At 36.4% G+C, this 17,182-nt stretch overlaps 1 protein-coding gene across 1 annotated transcript in view; it reads left to right on the top strand.

Annotated features, from left to right (window-relative positions):
• KCNH8 (potassium voltage-gated channel subfamily H member 8) overlaps positions 1-17,182 on the top strand; it is a 180,659-nt gene that overhangs the window by 116,630 nt on the left and 46,847 nt on the right. The window contains exon 8 of the mRNA XM_008632000.2: positions 16,740-16,937. Coding sequence (XP_008630222.1) covers positions 16,740-16,937 — 198 coding nt within the window. The remainder of the gene's footprint in view (positions 1-16,739; positions 16,938-17,182) is intronic.

Genomic DNA, 17,182 nt, shown 5'->3' with positions numbered 1-17,182 from the left:
CCATGTGCAGCATCTTGACTCTAATGTCTGATAAAACCATGACTCCTGGACACGTCATTCCCACCCACAGGAGACAGTGATACAGTTCTTGTCCTGCTTTTCCCTTCTGGCATTTTCAGGTCCCTCTCTGTTACATTTCACCTTGTTCCCCTCATTTGTTCTCACTGGTGAAACAGATGTCTCCCTGAGATATGGAATGGTCTTCACCGACCTGTAAAAATAAGATTAATTTTCTGTTAGCTGACACGGAGTAGAGGCTAGACTGTGTTTAGGTTCCTGGCTGATCCTAACACTCCAATGCCATTGGCTCCCATTTCTATAGTTTAGCTGGCATCAGATTTAGGCATGGGCTCTTTATTTGCTGACTGCTATTTTGTGTTAATATATTCTGAGATATTCAAGTTCTTATTATATATGAGAAAGTTATTTTTCTATCTGTCTCTATGAGAAACAGATAATATTGACAATATTTCCTGTTGATGAAGGCATTCATTCTGTGAGAACCATGTGAGTTGTTGAAGCCCGACTGTCTTGAGTGTAGTGAGGAGATTAGGAGAGGGCCAAGAGTCAGGATGCTGGCTCCCTTAGATAGTCAAAACTGTCAGGTACAATTTGTGCCACTGTCTCAAAAAAAATTCCTTCCTGTCCACCAGAATATTAGCTGTAACTTTTTGTTAGTCGTACAGTAACACAACATTTTGACTATGGAGGGGCTGTTATCAATGCAAAATACAGTACAAAAATAGCTGGTTTTTTATACATAATAAATGAACTTTGGAATAAGCTTTAAAATCAGGCCTGTAAAGAGTATTGTTCTTCAGCTATTTAAATCTTTATTTCAATTGAATACCTCAAGTTTCATCTCAGGTTTTTAATCATTTTCTATTAGTTTTTTAATTTACAGCACTTTCAAAAACAAGAACACAGTTGTGGCTGAACCACTGTAGTTTCACATCCTCTGCAGTATAAAACCTCCCACACATCTTTTGTTTATCACACTCTTGCAGTCAGAGCTTTTAAAAGGACTCGGATCCTGACTCCCAGTGAATACCCGCAATTAGCTCTCAGTGGCAGAGTTAGGTACAGAAAAAGGTGCACAGGACCTGAGTGGTGCCAGTTGGAAATGCTGAAAACAAGGCTGTGCCTTCAGGGTCTTTCACTCAGGTATTAAAAGTCTCATGTTGGGCTGAAGTGAACAGCCTGAATTCAAAAACTACCCTTCCCACTGAGTCCTTCAGGAAATTTAGATGCAGGGACAAGGTGACTGAAAGATCCCCACCAAGTGCAGACAGGAGAGAATCTCCAAGTGTCTTAATCATGTAAAGATTGTGGCACTTCTGGCCTGATGCAGAAGTTGGCTGAAATGGGTTTTCCAAAATGTAGGTGTCCTATGTCTTAGATGCAAACTTTAGGTTAAAATCTTGAGCTCAGGTTCCAAAATTCTGCCCAAGTCCTTCGTGGTCCCCGGGTTGCTTCACTCTTTTCAGAATTTTGTAAGTCAGCATCAAGCTGGAATATCTATTAAGAGAGACATTTACCTGTGATTCTCTTGAGTTTCAATAGTCTGGGAAGTTTTAGTGCCAGGAAGCTTTTTCCTAGTTTATGCTAAGGAACCAGAGGCAGAAGGTTTTAGTTTTCACAAGGTCCTGAGCAATTTTGCCAGGAATTCTGAAGGTACAGATTTAAGTATATCCTTGACAATAGATACTTGTGGCATTGTTATATTTATTCAGGTTAAAACACAGGCTCTCCTCTTTTCAGAAGTGTCATAGGTCTATTTTTACGTATGTGTGTATCTGCCAGTTCTTCCACAAATAATGTATGTTAGTGAACTAACAACCCAGCATAACCATGGGGCAAATAAAAGTAGAAATCATATTTGAAATATCAGTGCCATTATTTCCATTCATGATCAACACAATACATAATTTGTCAAAGCAATAATTAATTTTTGACTCCTAGTGTTTTCATATTATACTAAGTCTCAGAATGTACTGTAGAAGCAGGGAAATATGAATATATTTTTGCAAAAAAATTACTTAAATGGATAGACATGAGAGAAGAGTTGGTATGAAAGTTGAGATAGAGGCTTGGTGTTTATTTTTCTTCTTTTTTATATAGGAATTGTCTTCACTATTAATGATCTTAGATCATTCTGGCTTTGTCTCTGTACAACATTTCCTTCTGCTGAAGGATTAAAAACTTGGGTTTGAATGTGTCATGAGTATTTTGTACTAAATCTAAGCATTCAAAAACCATAACAAAAAATATGAAAAATAATGAGATTTTTAAAATGTGTTATTATGAATCTGCTTTGGAGTCCTATGAGACTCATGTTCTTAACATTCTTAGCAACAGTGGCAACCAGGAACTTATTTTGAAAAAAAATATGAAAACTGAGATTTTGTGTGATCATAAATCCCCAGGTAGTGGGACTGTCAAGAAAATCAGCTAAGAGAAGACACATGGTAAAACTGTAGTGCTAAGGAATGATCAGGTTTTGGACCCATATGATGGAAGTGTTTGGTGCATGCAGGTATATGTACCTACTTCTGTATTGCAGACCTACCTTCTGGAGTTTGAGCCTGGACCTACATCAAAACAGCTTCCAGTAATTTCAACAAATGTTCAGCTTGTGAAGAGCTAGTACTAATGAAGTGCAGCTGGAGTCTTGGGAAAGGCTGCAGCTGGCACCTGCTCTCGTGCTGTCTGGCAGATGGCAAGGTTCGGCACAGGTGCCCAGCACTCCCTGGTCTGCTTTAGTGGGAACCGCAGTTCAGTTTGTTTCGTGGCACTGTAAGAACTAAGTGAATCCTCCTCACTGCCAGAAAGAGCACTTGTAAATTTCCAAGGATCTCAGCCAAGAGAACTGTGTCCCACTGTAAAATATTGGTCTGGTTTCACTGCTCCAAACACACACATCCATCAGGTTAGAACTGACATGTGTAGATTTATGAATCCTTGTGCAGAGCAGGAAAGAACATCATGCTGACTACATCACACAGCACATCATTCGCTAGCAGTGATCAATTGTTCACTTCAGTCTGTCATCTCTGTACCTGCATGTTTGATTTTAATTTCTCTTCCACTCTGCTTCACTATGTTCTTGATTATCAGTTTTCTTCATTTTTTGTCATTAGTAGTAACAGAACACATTCCTCTGGAACTATCGTCCTTCCTCGTTTTGAAGAGGCATCTTTAAGAAAAAGGATTAAAAAATATACTTATGCCATGCATGAGTGCTGGTATTTTCAATTTAGCAAAATGAATTGTAGTGCTCTGTTGACCTTTGGTACCTGTATTGAAGGTCCATTGTTGTGTGGAATAGAAATACCTGTATACTCACCTATTTTTTTTTTTAGTGGGATGTAGGGCTGAAAATCACTTCTAATTAATATTTGAAGGAAATGGTTGATGGTTACCACTCTTGTGAAGTATTTTGGGGTATCAATATCTGAGAGACTCAGCTAACTAATTTGGGTTGTTTCTTGCAACACTATAAAGTAATTAGCCCCTGGAGTGTCATACAGAAATAATAAATAGGAATAAACTAGACAACCTTACAAGATGATCACTTTGAAGCTATGAAACTTTTCAAAGTACTCATCTTAAAAATTACTACAAACAGTACTTATTTCATTGCACATACTTTGAAAAAGACAAGGATATACCAAAATACTGAAGCATTACATAGTGGTGAAACACTCTAAAGCAGTTCAAACAGAAAATTTTTATCCCAGGAGAATATTTAACACTGAAATTCTTTTAAATAATTTTATTGCCTTTTTTAATCCTTAAGAGTTTTACTCCTCCGTGAAAGTAACACTTTTATTGTACACGCAATGTGTAAATTTTCCATGAATTTTTTGAGGTTCACAATATCTAGCCTTGTTAGAATGAATATAGATAAAATCATTAAAAACATGAAGAAATTAGAATTAATGTACTCATGTAATTCAAAACAACGAAAAATATTTATTTAAAATCTTCTGGATACCTTACCTGAATGGTGAAAATAATTCTGGTGTGAAATACTATATATGAGGCCAAATTTGGAGAAGCTTATGGTGTGGAATATTAATGAAAGAAATTTTTTTTTTCTCTAATTGGGTTAGACTTTTGAATAAGGTACAAATGAGACAAAGTTCATCTGGTTTTTGAAGAAATCCTGTTTGCAGATAAACATAAATATTCATTATTTTAGTACAGTACAAGCAGAGGCACATAGTATTTTCTGTGTCTGTAAGTCTGTGAGATTGGAGACAGAGAAATGTAACTGCTGCAAGGGGGTTTTATGTGCAAAACTGTAATCACCAGAACATATGCAGGAAGTATGTGTGGAAACCTGTCTGCATATGGTAAAGACCTATACTTACAAATTAAGGTCTTGGAATGGCTTATCTGAAACCCTGGCCCTACTTTTTTTGCCTGTTTTGTATGATAAATACATATTATATAAATAAATATAAACCATATATCAATATACTTTCTACAAGAGGTTTTCTTTATGAAAATCCCTCTTTTCAGAGCAGTGTATACTAGACCTTGTCAGGATTTAAAATATAAATTTATATTTTAAACTATTCATAGAAATTAAGTTTGTGGAAATTATTCAGTTTTCTGTTTGTAAACTCTAACCACTGTTTTTGAGGTGCAGGTGAGTGAAACCAAAATACCATTTGTTGAGCTGAACTGAAACAGTCCTTTTGCATTTAGATTAATACCTATTTGTATTTTAGCTGCTCTGGGCTTTAGTAAGTTTTATTCTGCTATTCTTCCCTGCTGTTCTTTCCTGCAGGCTCAGTTCCTTGATTAAACTGTATTTTCCTTTACCTTTACCTTACTTTGCCTTCTGATTGAACCACCACTTTAGCAATCACCAAATACCACAGGAATGAGATGCCCTCTTGGATTTGAAGCCCAGAAAAAAACAGGCATGAAAGTAGCTTATTAAATGGAGTGTTAAATTTTTACATCATTATTAAAATATTTCCAAGATTTTGTAACTAGTAGAAAAAATTTTCGACAGTTTTTAAGTCAAAGGTAAAAATCTGGCATGCGGATGAAGCCCCTGAGATTTGACAAAGTGTCCTGCTGTGTCAAACAACAGATTACCTATGTATCATTTATTAATTCTACAAAGCAGTTTTTATCTCAGTGCAGAAGCTGTATCTGGACAAATTTCTGCAACCATAATAGAAATTCTCAGAGCCACACGTAGGGGAAAAATCTGCCTAGTAAACACCCCAGAAGAAGGGATAGTCCCAAGAGGTAAAATAACACCAGGATCTTTCCACATGGCTTCTATAATGCGAACACCAGAAAGTATAATTTATTGGAAATTGAACATATTGTGCATAAAAGCTCTGTTCAGAAAATTTGAAGTTACGTCAGAGTCTTTAACCCTTAACTGCTGTACTTGGAAGTGTAGAACTCTTGTCTGCAGAGAGCCTCTGGGGTTCATTTAAACCAGCCAGATAGTTGAACCAGGACTATAACACGCGGTAAACACGGCTTGCTCCATCCAAGTCCTGCAAACCTTGGCTGGGTAGCTTGTTCTAGGGTTACACTACCCTCCTCAGAGAGCTTTGTACAGTTTGTTAAAACATTAGTGTCTCTTACACATTAGTGTAATAGGAAGTTCTGTTAGGATTTCTTAGAAATTTCTACTTCTGTTTTGAAACTCATGTCTAGGCTGTTCAAACTGTACCTTTTCAATCCAGTTTAAACCCACAAAGACTTTGCTATAAATTTTGAAATCTTTTCAGCAGCTGCTTCAATATGTGATTGGTCTGCCTCTCAGCCCCATCACGCAGGTAGAGATCCTAGGGTGTTAGAATGCCGTGTTGCATTCCGAAGACATCCCATAATAACTAAAATAACTTTTCTTTTCTTCTGTAGCACAAGCATGCCTTAAATTTTTAATCTAAAGATGTCTTTTGCATATATTCCTATTTCCTATTTATTTATCTATCCTTTTTTCTCTGCCCTTTACCCGAGCAGGTGCTTGATAAAAGAAGGGTTTTCTGCTGCCAGAATAGAAAATGATTTCTGTACAGAAATGAAGAAATTATTCAAGAGTCTTTTCTTTCCAGGCTCTCTTCCATTTTCCTATACCTTGGAAAATATTTCTGTTCCTTTTGTACTTTCAGGCTACAGTGCTCAAAGTTAACTAGTAACTACTTTCAGCCAAAGAAGCCAATGTGAAGCTGTGAGAGTATGTCAATGAATTCTGCAGCATGTAAAGTTTTACACAAGCCACATTCTGTAAAAGTAATTATACCTAATTATTTTAAATTGTTTTTCATTGTCAGGTTTAAGAGAGCTAGAGATAAAAATACTAACGCTTAGGATTCCCTTATGTCACTCACTTCAAAAAGACCTGTCATATCTGCAGACACAGATGTAATATTTCAGAACTGCTGCAACTTTAAAAACATTGTGTGCTTTTCCATGAAGTCACCACCTTTCTTCTTCACTTTTTACTCTTTCTTTACATCAAGCCCTTATTATACTGCAAGTTCTTGGGGTTTTTTATTATCTTTAGATACAATCTGGAGTAAAATATTCCCTGTTGTTGATTTCCTCCTCCCAAATTCAAATATGTTTGGATCTAAACTTCCTTGATTCAAGTGGTGCATAATAAAAGAACAAATTGAAAAATGTTATTTATGTTGTAGAATCAAGGAACAAAAAAATAAGACAAGTCAAAAGCAAATAAAGTCCTAATACCATTTATCATATGGCTGCCTGTCAGACACAGGTCCCTGTACAACACGGTGGCTCCTTAGATAAGAACACAAAGGAAAATACTTAGACAATGCTGTAAAAACTGTGGCGCAAGCAAGGAGGGGATTGTAGCAAGGGTTAACATACTTAGCTGTTATCTAACCAGCATGGATGTTATTAATACAGAAGACAAGGAGAAATGGATGTCATGTAGACTGCAGCAGTCTATACTGACCCAAACTGAACTCTGTGCTGTCATTATCATCTCCTGTGCGATTATGCAGGCCAGTCAGATGGAAATCAGCATGGTTTTATTGCAATTCTGAATTGCAATTTCATTTGTAGTTAGACCTACAAAAGGAAACAGTTTCCATGCTGAGGCTTCTGGCCCTGTTTTGCCAAGCTGGGAGACTGCATTTGAACAGATAGGAGGTGCTGAAAGCTGGCTTGATTTCTGGAGTGGGGAAGATGGCAGGAGAGGGGAAGGTACCACCTATGAGGGATCACTTCTTGTATTACTCAGATTTAAAAAGCAGAGAGGACCCTTACAGCAGAGTCTGGAAGTAAACAGCTCTACTCTTGCAGACTGCTGGTAGTCAGAATGAAAATATAAAATATGTGTAGCATATTGCACTGTTTTTCTAAAAAAATATAGTCCTCTTGATATCTTGCTGTTGCAAATAAACAGTACTGGGTTTTTTTACAAAGATTTTAAGGTATTGATTATCACTGTCATTACCTCCATGAGAATTTACTTGCAGATTCTGAGTCAGAACTTTAATACATTAACTCTTAGGACTGAGAAATTTTCATAAGAACTGAAAGACTTCAGTCTGTATTTCTCTGATGGCGAAACCTAAGCAGGTGAGAACAGCAGGGTAGAGGTGAGATTAATTTACCAACTATGCCATGATGCACACATTTGGACACAAAATTTTGTTAGCAACTTTAAAACTTAACATTCTGCAAGGCTTTGTTGTGTGGGATATTTTGTCATAATTTGATAATAAAGGTTTAATTTTAAAATAATCTATATTGCTTATGGAGGAGAATGCTTATTTCTTAAAAAAGACATGAATATCCTGCCTGTAGTAGCTCAAAACCTTTTTGGCATAATTTGGACTCCAAATGCATAAAACTGCAAAACAGGTTTCTAACTCTTTAGCTGACACCATAAAAAAAACCCCTCATTACCATAAATTTCATTGCAGGAACACCTGGGATGCTACTCATGGGTCAAGGCCCTCTTGTCTCCATTGCTGAATTAACACAGGATAAAAAGGCTGCTCTTGCCCAAGAGGATATTACAGTCTAAATATAAGATAAGAAAAGCTCTAACAGATGGGTACAGACCTATGGAGCACAGGGAAGCAAAGGGGGCATAGATGGACGTGCTCTTTGCACTGAACGGACAACGAGCACAAACGTGTCTAATTCCAAGCTTAGCTGCAAGGCATTTAATAGCCTGGAAAAGGACAGTAGCAGCCAGTTTGCCTAAGGAGCAGAAATGTTAGATACTGAAACTCTGTGCAGTGACAGTGTGAGCATCTCCTTAAAGAAGATGATATTCACGTGATTTATATACTTCTGATTATGGCCTTGCAATTTCATTTCTCAAATTACCTATATGTTTAGATTTGTATGGTTTACCTGTAGTCTAAAAATTAAATTAACATTATACTATATTACAAAAAATGTAGCTAACTTACTTACGCTACTAATTTCTTTTAGTGTAAGAACCCTGGGAAAAGATACTGGGGAGAATAAAGCAAGACAATTTTTTAAAAAAATGAAAAGGTATTTTTCTTCACTCCAAATACATTAATGGCATTAGAGCTGTTTGTAAACTATTCCTAGTAACAATAAAAATTTTAATAGTAATAATTATCTATAGCAAGTGCTTTGCATGTATTGTCTGTTACTGTCACAAGAAGTTGATTGAAAATTTCCCCATCTTGTCCTTTCTTTGGATCTGATGATCTCCCAGGTCTTTTCCAATCTAGTTGATTCTGTGATTCAGCGATGTGGGGAAGAGAGAGTAAACTGCTGACTTGCAAAAGCAAGAGGGATTTAAATCTCCCACATATTCTAACATAGCCATCTGACAAATTACTGTTGAGAAGAAATGTACTAACATCACAGAAAAGAGTTTCAAGAACATTCCTTTTCTAAATTTACTGACCCCTTGATAAATGAGGCTGAAGGAATTTATGACCTAGTTCTGCAGTAATGCAGGTGGACTGACCATGTACACTGGAGCTTCTTTGCAACACAGTCTAAATGTTTAGAGAACTATCATAAAATATCAAGAGGAATGTTTTCCTTGCAGGTCTGCTGAGTCAGCTCTTCAAATTCTTATACATAGCTCTTATATGTAATATAGACAGGTCTCTACCTTGGAATAAATATATCTCTGCTGTAAGGGGAATCTTTATTACATTAAACTGTGAGACTGGTATGGAGCTATATTGTGGTCTTCCTCATAAATATGAGCAACAGATCTGTCTGATTGGTTTAGCCATCCACAGAATGTCAGCTGCATGTCCCAGAGATGCAATCTGTAGCCTTATGAGGCAGCAAGGCAGCAACACAGCATAGGGGTGAGAGGGACAACTCACCCAGAGCCTTATAGAGGTGATAACCTCTATGTTCATGCAGAGCATTAGCTGGCTTTTAGGAGACTTTCCTGGAGCCCTGCCCAAAGGAACCTCTCCCCCCAGTGCCACTCCTTTCTTTCTTCTCTCACCAGAATAAACTCTACTTGTAAGCACAAAGGAAGTTCTCTGGAAAGACAATATTTTGCCACGGTGTAGAAGAAATGTAAATATCTAATTCACATTAATTACCTACCAACTTTAAGAAACATCTGGGGCTCTGACTGTGAAACTCTATCTGGGCTGTTCCTCAGGGATTTCTCACAGCAGGGGAAAAAGTGAAAGCGCAAGACTTTATTTTGCAGACAAAAGAAGATAGGACATCATCCAGAAATTCTAAGATTTAATGCATAAACTATATTAGATTCTGGCTAGAAATGTGCAGGGCTTGAAATGTGTGAAGTTGTTGTTAATTCATCCACACTGTGTTTTGTAGAGTGTTTATGTAGGATTTTGCATTAGGTGGAAGATATGCCGGACTTCTGACTCTTCTAACTTGTTGCTAACTAAATATTTTAAAATATATCTTTCCTACATTGTTTTCTAATAAAATGCTATCATTGCAAGTGTTTAATATCGGGCCTTTTGCCCTACCATTTTTAAGCCATGAACATGCCCAAGAGTGATCAACCAGAGATGTTGGAAATCCCATTATAATCCTTATAGTGCCTTCACTGGGGTGGATTGCCACAGGAAGTATCTCTCCTTGCACTTATGGCTTTCCAAAATAAAAATATAAATTATTTAACAGACCACACCTTGGTGATGACAAGAAATTACTTCCTACAAGAAGTTTTTTCCATATCTCAAAGATGGCATCAATTTTACCGTGAGAAAGGAAAATGTTACTTTTTTATTCTAAATAGTGAAACTTGAAATTTATAGTTGAGTTTTATGAGATAATTAAGGCCTAATTTTCAGGTTTTCACTACTTCTGTTGGTTCAGCTGTGTTCTTCTTGTTATGAGGAACACTGTGACTAGATCTCAGATTTTTTTTCCTTTCTTTACTTCCTTGATTGAGCTTCTCTTCCTACTGAAACTACTTAGTTCATTGAGTATTTATTTCACCGTGAAAGCGTCATTTTCAGTGAGAACAATGGGCCAATATCTTGTTATGGCTTTGTCAAGTTAGATGAGTTAAAGCTCTGCAAAATGTAAGGTTTTTTATGATACCTTCTAAGTATACATTCAATTAGGAATACAACAGCCAATATATTTACAAAGTGTATTAGTTATCCTTATACAAGAAATGCATAGGTTGTCACCTTTCAAATGAAATGAACTTTTGGTAGACCTGATAGAGGTTAAGCTTGTATTTAAAAATGCTCTAACTCAAAGGAATACGCATTTTGTTTGCAATGCTCTATGGGTTTTTTAAAGTCTTTAAAACATCTATCTCAATGTAGGTCTCTAGATAGTCAAAAACTTTCCCTAAGGATCTTGGGGAAGACAGAGTTTCCTCCAGATTATTGTACCTGCAAAGGGTAAAGCAGGCATTCAAAAGGAACCAGATATGAAGGTAACAGTTTCACCCACCTGCTTTTGACTACAGAGGTTTGTGCATCTTGAATGTCCAAGCCTCAAGAGCAATGAGACATACAGGGACATTCACTGACCTTTGTTTTTCCCTTCTGACTGGATTATGTCCAAGTTCAAACTTTCTCTGGATGATGTTACAGATGCTTGAAAATCAGTGGTAGAATTCCCAAAGGCTGCAGAGAATTACAATTTCTGCTGACATATGTTCAAATCCTGATTTTTAAAATTTGATCCATTAAAAAAAAAAAAAAAAGTAGATGCAAGGGTATGAATTTTCAGCTTTATCAGGAGTGTTTGTGCCTTGGATTTTGGCTCATGACCATCTCTCTTCATTTGTTAATTTGGGAAGAGGTGTAATAAAAAATCTGTCCAGTTTCTCCTCAATGGAAATCAAATGGCATATTTATTGAATCTATCCATTCCTAGTGTTCACCTAAATTCTTGTATGACTACTTTAACATTTTTAAGCAGTCTCAGTACTTGAGAAATACATGATTGTCTTTATCACATTTGTTTTCTTTCTCATTTTAGGTGTCTACTCTTTGCAGGAAAGTGTGTTAGCAGAATAAAGATCAAGGGAACTAGATCAATGCAAATTGCTCCTCATTTTCCTGCAGCCATTATGGTTATGTCTGTTGTACTAATATTTAAACCATTCTACTTTAATTTTTGTGCATTGCCAATTAGCAATTACTTATCTAGAATACCAGCTAATTTTCTTCAAATATAAGCCTCTTGTCCAGAGCTGTTCCTTTGTACCCTGTACTTGTTGACACTTCTCAGGTTTCCTCTTACACATATAACATTTATTTATTGTCTTCATTTTGAAAAGAGCATTAATTCATATCCTGTATTTTACTAATGTGCAACTCTGCCATTTGAGCAGATGTGCTGGAGCTGTGTTTTCACACTGTCAGAATGTGCAACTGTATCACACGTCCATGACTGTGTCTTGTACTGGTTTTTAATATCGGGCCTTTTGCTCTACCATTTTTAAACCATGAACGTGCCCAAGAGTGATCAAGCAGAGACATTGGAAATCCCATTATAATCTTTATAGTGCCTTCACTGAGGTAGATTGCAAGCTTCCCATAGGAAGTATCTCTCCTTTTGTCTTTTTTTCAAAATTTATGTGAAAGAAATGCCTGATTCTTTTTGTACATATCGACCCAATCCAAAAAGGTCTGGCACATTTACAGTCCTTCAGAAGCACTGGTTGAAGGTATGATTGCTCCTGTCATCTCTAGGGTTCTTTAATCCTAAAACCATCTGCTCTGGTACCTGGGAGCCTCTCCTAACATGACAGGCAAAACTCGACCATAGATCAAACCTGTAAACAAATGACCAGGTTTTGTGGCAATGAAAGAGTAACAGCAATATTCCATAGGCTGAAATAATAGGAATGGTGATGTTTAGTCTTCTAATAGTCTTGGGAAAAACTACAAATGTTTTAGTAGGAAAAAATTGCACATGTCAAAAACATTTTGGCTAGACAGGGATAAAAAAGGCTTTGAAGGTCTTGTGAAGAACCCGAGTACCTTAAACAAGTAATCACCATGAGAACAGAGGCAATGATTATTTAATAATGCAGTCATACATACAAGAAGAAGTAAAATGATTTAATCTCCTTATACACCTTTAGACTCTGAATGTGTTATATCAGTCGGCAACATCTAGAAAGTAATTGTGCAAAATTCTTTGGAAGCAATCTTAAAAGCAAAGCTAATGTTTTAATGTCTAATGAATGACAATTGGGGTTTGATATGGTAAAAGGTATTCATTATGGTGTTATAAAAAATCTTATTTCAAATACAATATTAGCTCTGGGCTACACTCCTCAAATGCACTTTAACTATGATACATTCTGAAGAAGCCACATGGACAGTTAAGGGAAGATTTGGACATCTAAAATCATAGAAACTGTATTCACAGATGCTTTTACCTAAAAAGAAGGAAATTCACCTACTTGCTCCCTCTTAGCAACTGTTCTGCCTTAAGGTTTATTTTGTGGAGGTTAATACAGAGAAACATAGAGAAAGATACAACTAAAAATCTTGGTTCATTGAGAGCAATAGAAACTTGGAACATTTTTCCTGCATTTAAAATGGAAATATGAGATGTTTATTTGCAGATCAGAGGGTACAGCTGTGTAATGAAAGGGTGGTGTGCTTTGCTGTGCAAACCTGCAGCTCCTGGATGCCTGGCTCTAGATCTGAAATTAGGAGCTATCAGCAGTGATAAGGGACTACTGCAGCGGGAGCCAAGACAGCTCTCAAGCTACATGGTGATTTTAATTTAAAAATGCATTCCAGTGATGAAGGATCTAATTTCTCTTGTACAGTTTTTATCTTCTCCTTAATGACCCTAAACTGTTCACTGCAACACACATTAGTAGTCATAAGATAGCAACTTCTGTGTTGAAAGTTGTAATCTATTTATATCAGAAGGCTGCATATGCTCCAGTTCAGGACATTCTTTTATTATTTTTTCTTTTCCAGAAGAGAAAAACTCAGCCTCAAACAGAGTCTTTAAAGATAACCCTCACTAAAGACAAACCACAGTGTCCTTTCTTTTACTCCAGCATTTCCCACTACATATTCTTCCTCTACTATCAACATAGTATTGCTTTCTCTCCTTACTAGCATGAAAGGGCCAAGTACGGTCAGGCCCTGCATGAGGTTTAAATACAGTCTAAACATCAAAAAAAAGTGATTACATGAGAGCAGATAGGCTTTTCTACCTTTACATTTCCCCCAGGAATACTTGAAGTCCCTAAATTTGGTGTGGAATAATAGCTGAGAGAAGCTTGGCCTTTGTCTCATACTTTTCTCTTTTAGCATCATTGCTACTATTACTTTCAGACATTCAGGGATGCTCTAAGACGCACTCCTTATCTATACCTCTTTATTACTCCTGACACTGTAGTGCTGAATAAACCAGAGACCTTTGGTCTATTTTTTAGCTGGAAAAAAAAATAAAGTTTCTCTTATTTTTAGAATGAGTGTTATGGTTAATTAATGCATTAGAAAATGCAACTAATTTGTAAGTTTTTGAAGTACCAGACAGTATTCTGATATGTTAAGTATCTGGCATATAAGGAAAATCTAAGTAGTAATACAGAATGAAGCTCAAATTACAGAGAGTGTTGTACATACTCAATGCAGAGAAAGCACCAAGCCAGGGGAAGGGCTGATTTTCTGGATGTCTACTAAATGAAGTAATGTGGTTTACATCCAGTTTAAAAGTATGTAATCTATGGAGGTTTAAATGCTTTTTTAGGCTTCTGCTGATACTTGAGCACTTCCCAGATATAAGTAAATGAAACTCAATACAGATTCTTACAGCAATTTTCAAACTAGTCTAATGGAGCTAGATATCCAATTCCTATTGACTTTTCCAATGGGACTTGATTACTTAAGTGCTCTTTTTCCCTTTGAAAGGCCTTCCTCTTAATTATGCTAATTGGCACTTTAAAATGTTTTCAAAGTCAGAGAGCTATACCTAGACAGTGCTAATTCTGAACCAGACAAGATTCATAATGTTAAATTCTAGGAAGCTCCCCTGACTACAAGGTATATTTACTTTTCTCTTCTTCCCTGAGGGCAGAAATTAATTACTCAAGTTTGCCAGAGAATCTGCTGAGTGCTGTTACCTACAGGAACTGAAAAGGAAAAGGCATTAGTCAATGACGCTACCTCATGACTATTTCCACTGGCTGAAGAAAGTATTTACACCCAACAGTATCTTTCCTCTATCCTGAAACTGAAAAAAAAATGCAGTGCTATCAGCAAAAATATGAGAGGTACAGTTCATCTGGAAGATATTGCAGCATTTTATATACTCTGGCTGAAACAGCATTTTATATAATTTTTTCAAAAGTTCCTGATTAGGATAATCTCTGCCAGCCAAAATAGAAATGAGAAGCTGTAAACATGTTCTTATCTACAAGTCAGAGGAATATATTCTTATATATTTTTTGGGTTTTCCCTTTCAGAGATATGTTTTCTCTTCCAAGTCTAAACCCTGAATAAATTTACCTAACATCTTTTCTTTACATTGTCAGCATTATTTTAGCAATTGTTAAGAATTGCTAATCATTGCTAACTGCTCCTGTTGTAGCTCAGAGATAAAACGAGAGATTAAGCTCAGAGATAATCCCAGAGATTTTCTTAGGTTTTTATTCTATGTTCTTTAATGTTTGTGATTATCTTCCCTACTATAGAAACATAGGAATTAAATCTGCCATACAAAGGGCCATGTTACTGTTGAGGAAATGTAGTGTGTTCTTGGAAAAAGAGTAGTGCACAGAGGACTGGTATTGACTCAGACAGGCTTCTTTTTTTCCCCATTTTGCTTTACTTTTATTTTAAATAATTGGGAGCCACAAATACAAAATAGCCCCACGATGAGTACTATCTATCCAGGCAAAATCAAGGGGGTTTTCATATGCTTTCTTGTCCGTCAGCAAGGTAAAATGTCCTACTCAGTACTGCCATTGTACGACAATGCAGATTGCTTTCATTTACGCCTTCGATTAAATTCCCTGTCCTGCACAGAGTGGGTCAGCAGAGTCACAGCCAGACCTTGCTCTGCCATTACTAAGCCCTTCTGGCTGCGCTTTCTCTGGAGGAGAGCATGCTAGAAAGCCTGGAGCTGAGCATGGGAGCAGCCATGGTTCGGCAGGTCTACTCTGGGTGCTAAATCCCTACAGATTTTTTCCCAACTTAATTGGAAGTGCAGGGACAGATACTTTAAATCTACCCCCTACTTTTGCAGACATCCTGTGCAATGAGATTTCCCCCAGTTCATATCTGGATTCACAGAAATGGATGCTGACTGAAGTGGAGAGAGACTAAGCTTCAGGAGGTGATTCAGTCTGTCAGGCCCCAGGTTACAAAAGGGAGACCCCCCAAACAATTTTTCTAAAAATAAAACTCTGTCTGTCAGGATTATTTTCTTGTGGCAATTCTCCCTGTATACCCAAGAAAGATTCCCAATCTCCCAAGCAAGCTGTTAAACAGGCAAAACCGGGCACACAAATAGATTTTTATCCCTCTTTTTTCCCCTATCTTGATTTTTGTGAAGCATTGTGTTTATGCAATTCATTCAGGTTGTGTTTTCCAGCTGCATATTTTTTCTGCATTGTTGTTTGGGGTTGTTTTGTTGTTTTTTTTCAAATATCTGAGGCAGTAGCTAATTCTGCTTTCTCTGGCATACATAGACTCATTTATCAAAATGAAAGGAAAGATTAAATGAACAATTTAGAAAATACTTACTGAAGCATGTTTTGAAAATTAGTTCTGGTTTGTAAGTTATGTTTAGTTCTTTGAATCTTTTCTACTGTAAAAAGAAACATGTGAAAAGCTCTGAATATGTAATTACTATTATAATGATTTAGTCTTAGAATGTCAAAAAGCTTTCCAAGCATTAATTAATGGAAAGAATTAAATGATGTTGCATTGTTGCTGCAGTGCTATTAGGTGAAGATTTTTTTCTTTTCAGTGACTTAATGGATTTTATAAATTATCTAATTAGACCTGTAATATGCAATTCAAAACCACTTGATTTCAATGCAAAAATGCAGTTCTTATCATAAAAAATCGTACATAAATACCACAGAGACACAATACTTAATGTGGTGCTTAAATTCCTACATTTTAATGTTCTCTTTATTCTTGGAATTGTGTGAAGACTATACTGTCTTTTAATTAGGTTTTTGGGGGCTTCTAGAACTGGTTTTTTTTTATATAATATGCAGCTTTTATGGAGGTGTCAGTAATATTTAATAGTAATTCTTTTTATGCTTTGTTTTGCAGGTTGGCTTCATGAGCTAGGAAAACGAATTGAATCTCCTTATTATGAGAATAATACACTAGGAGGCCCATCAATCAGAAGTGCCTATATAGCTGCCCTGTATTTCACTCTCAGCAGCCTCACCAGTGTTGGTTTTGGAAATGTTTCAGCCAATACCGATGCTGAAAAGATCTTCTCCATTTGCACAATGCTGATTGGGGGTAGGTACAATTAAGCATCATTTACAGCATTTTCAAGGAGTAGGAAAAAGTCAAATAAAAGCTGAAATTTTGCTAAGTTTCTTAAAAGAAACGCCAAACAAACACAAAATGAGGTTTAATAAATTTAATTTAAAATGGCAAAAGAAGGAAATAACTTTGTTCAGTTTAGAGAAACTCTCTTAGGCAAATGAATTTCTAACCGTTTGTTCACTTATGGTGATGAAAGAGAGTCGCACACTAAAATG

The sequence above is a fragment of the Corvus brachyrhynchos genome, unplaced genomic scaffold (genome assembly GCF_000691975.1).
Source record: "Corvus brachyrhynchos isolate BGI_N302 unplaced genomic scaffold, ASM69197v1 scaffold53, whole genome shotgun sequence".
NCBI lineage: Eukaryota > Metazoa > Chordata > Aves > Passeriformes > Corvidae > Corvus > Corvus brachyrhynchos.
Note: the sequence above shows the minus strand (reverse complement) of the source record. Positions and strands in the feature narration are given on the sequence as shown.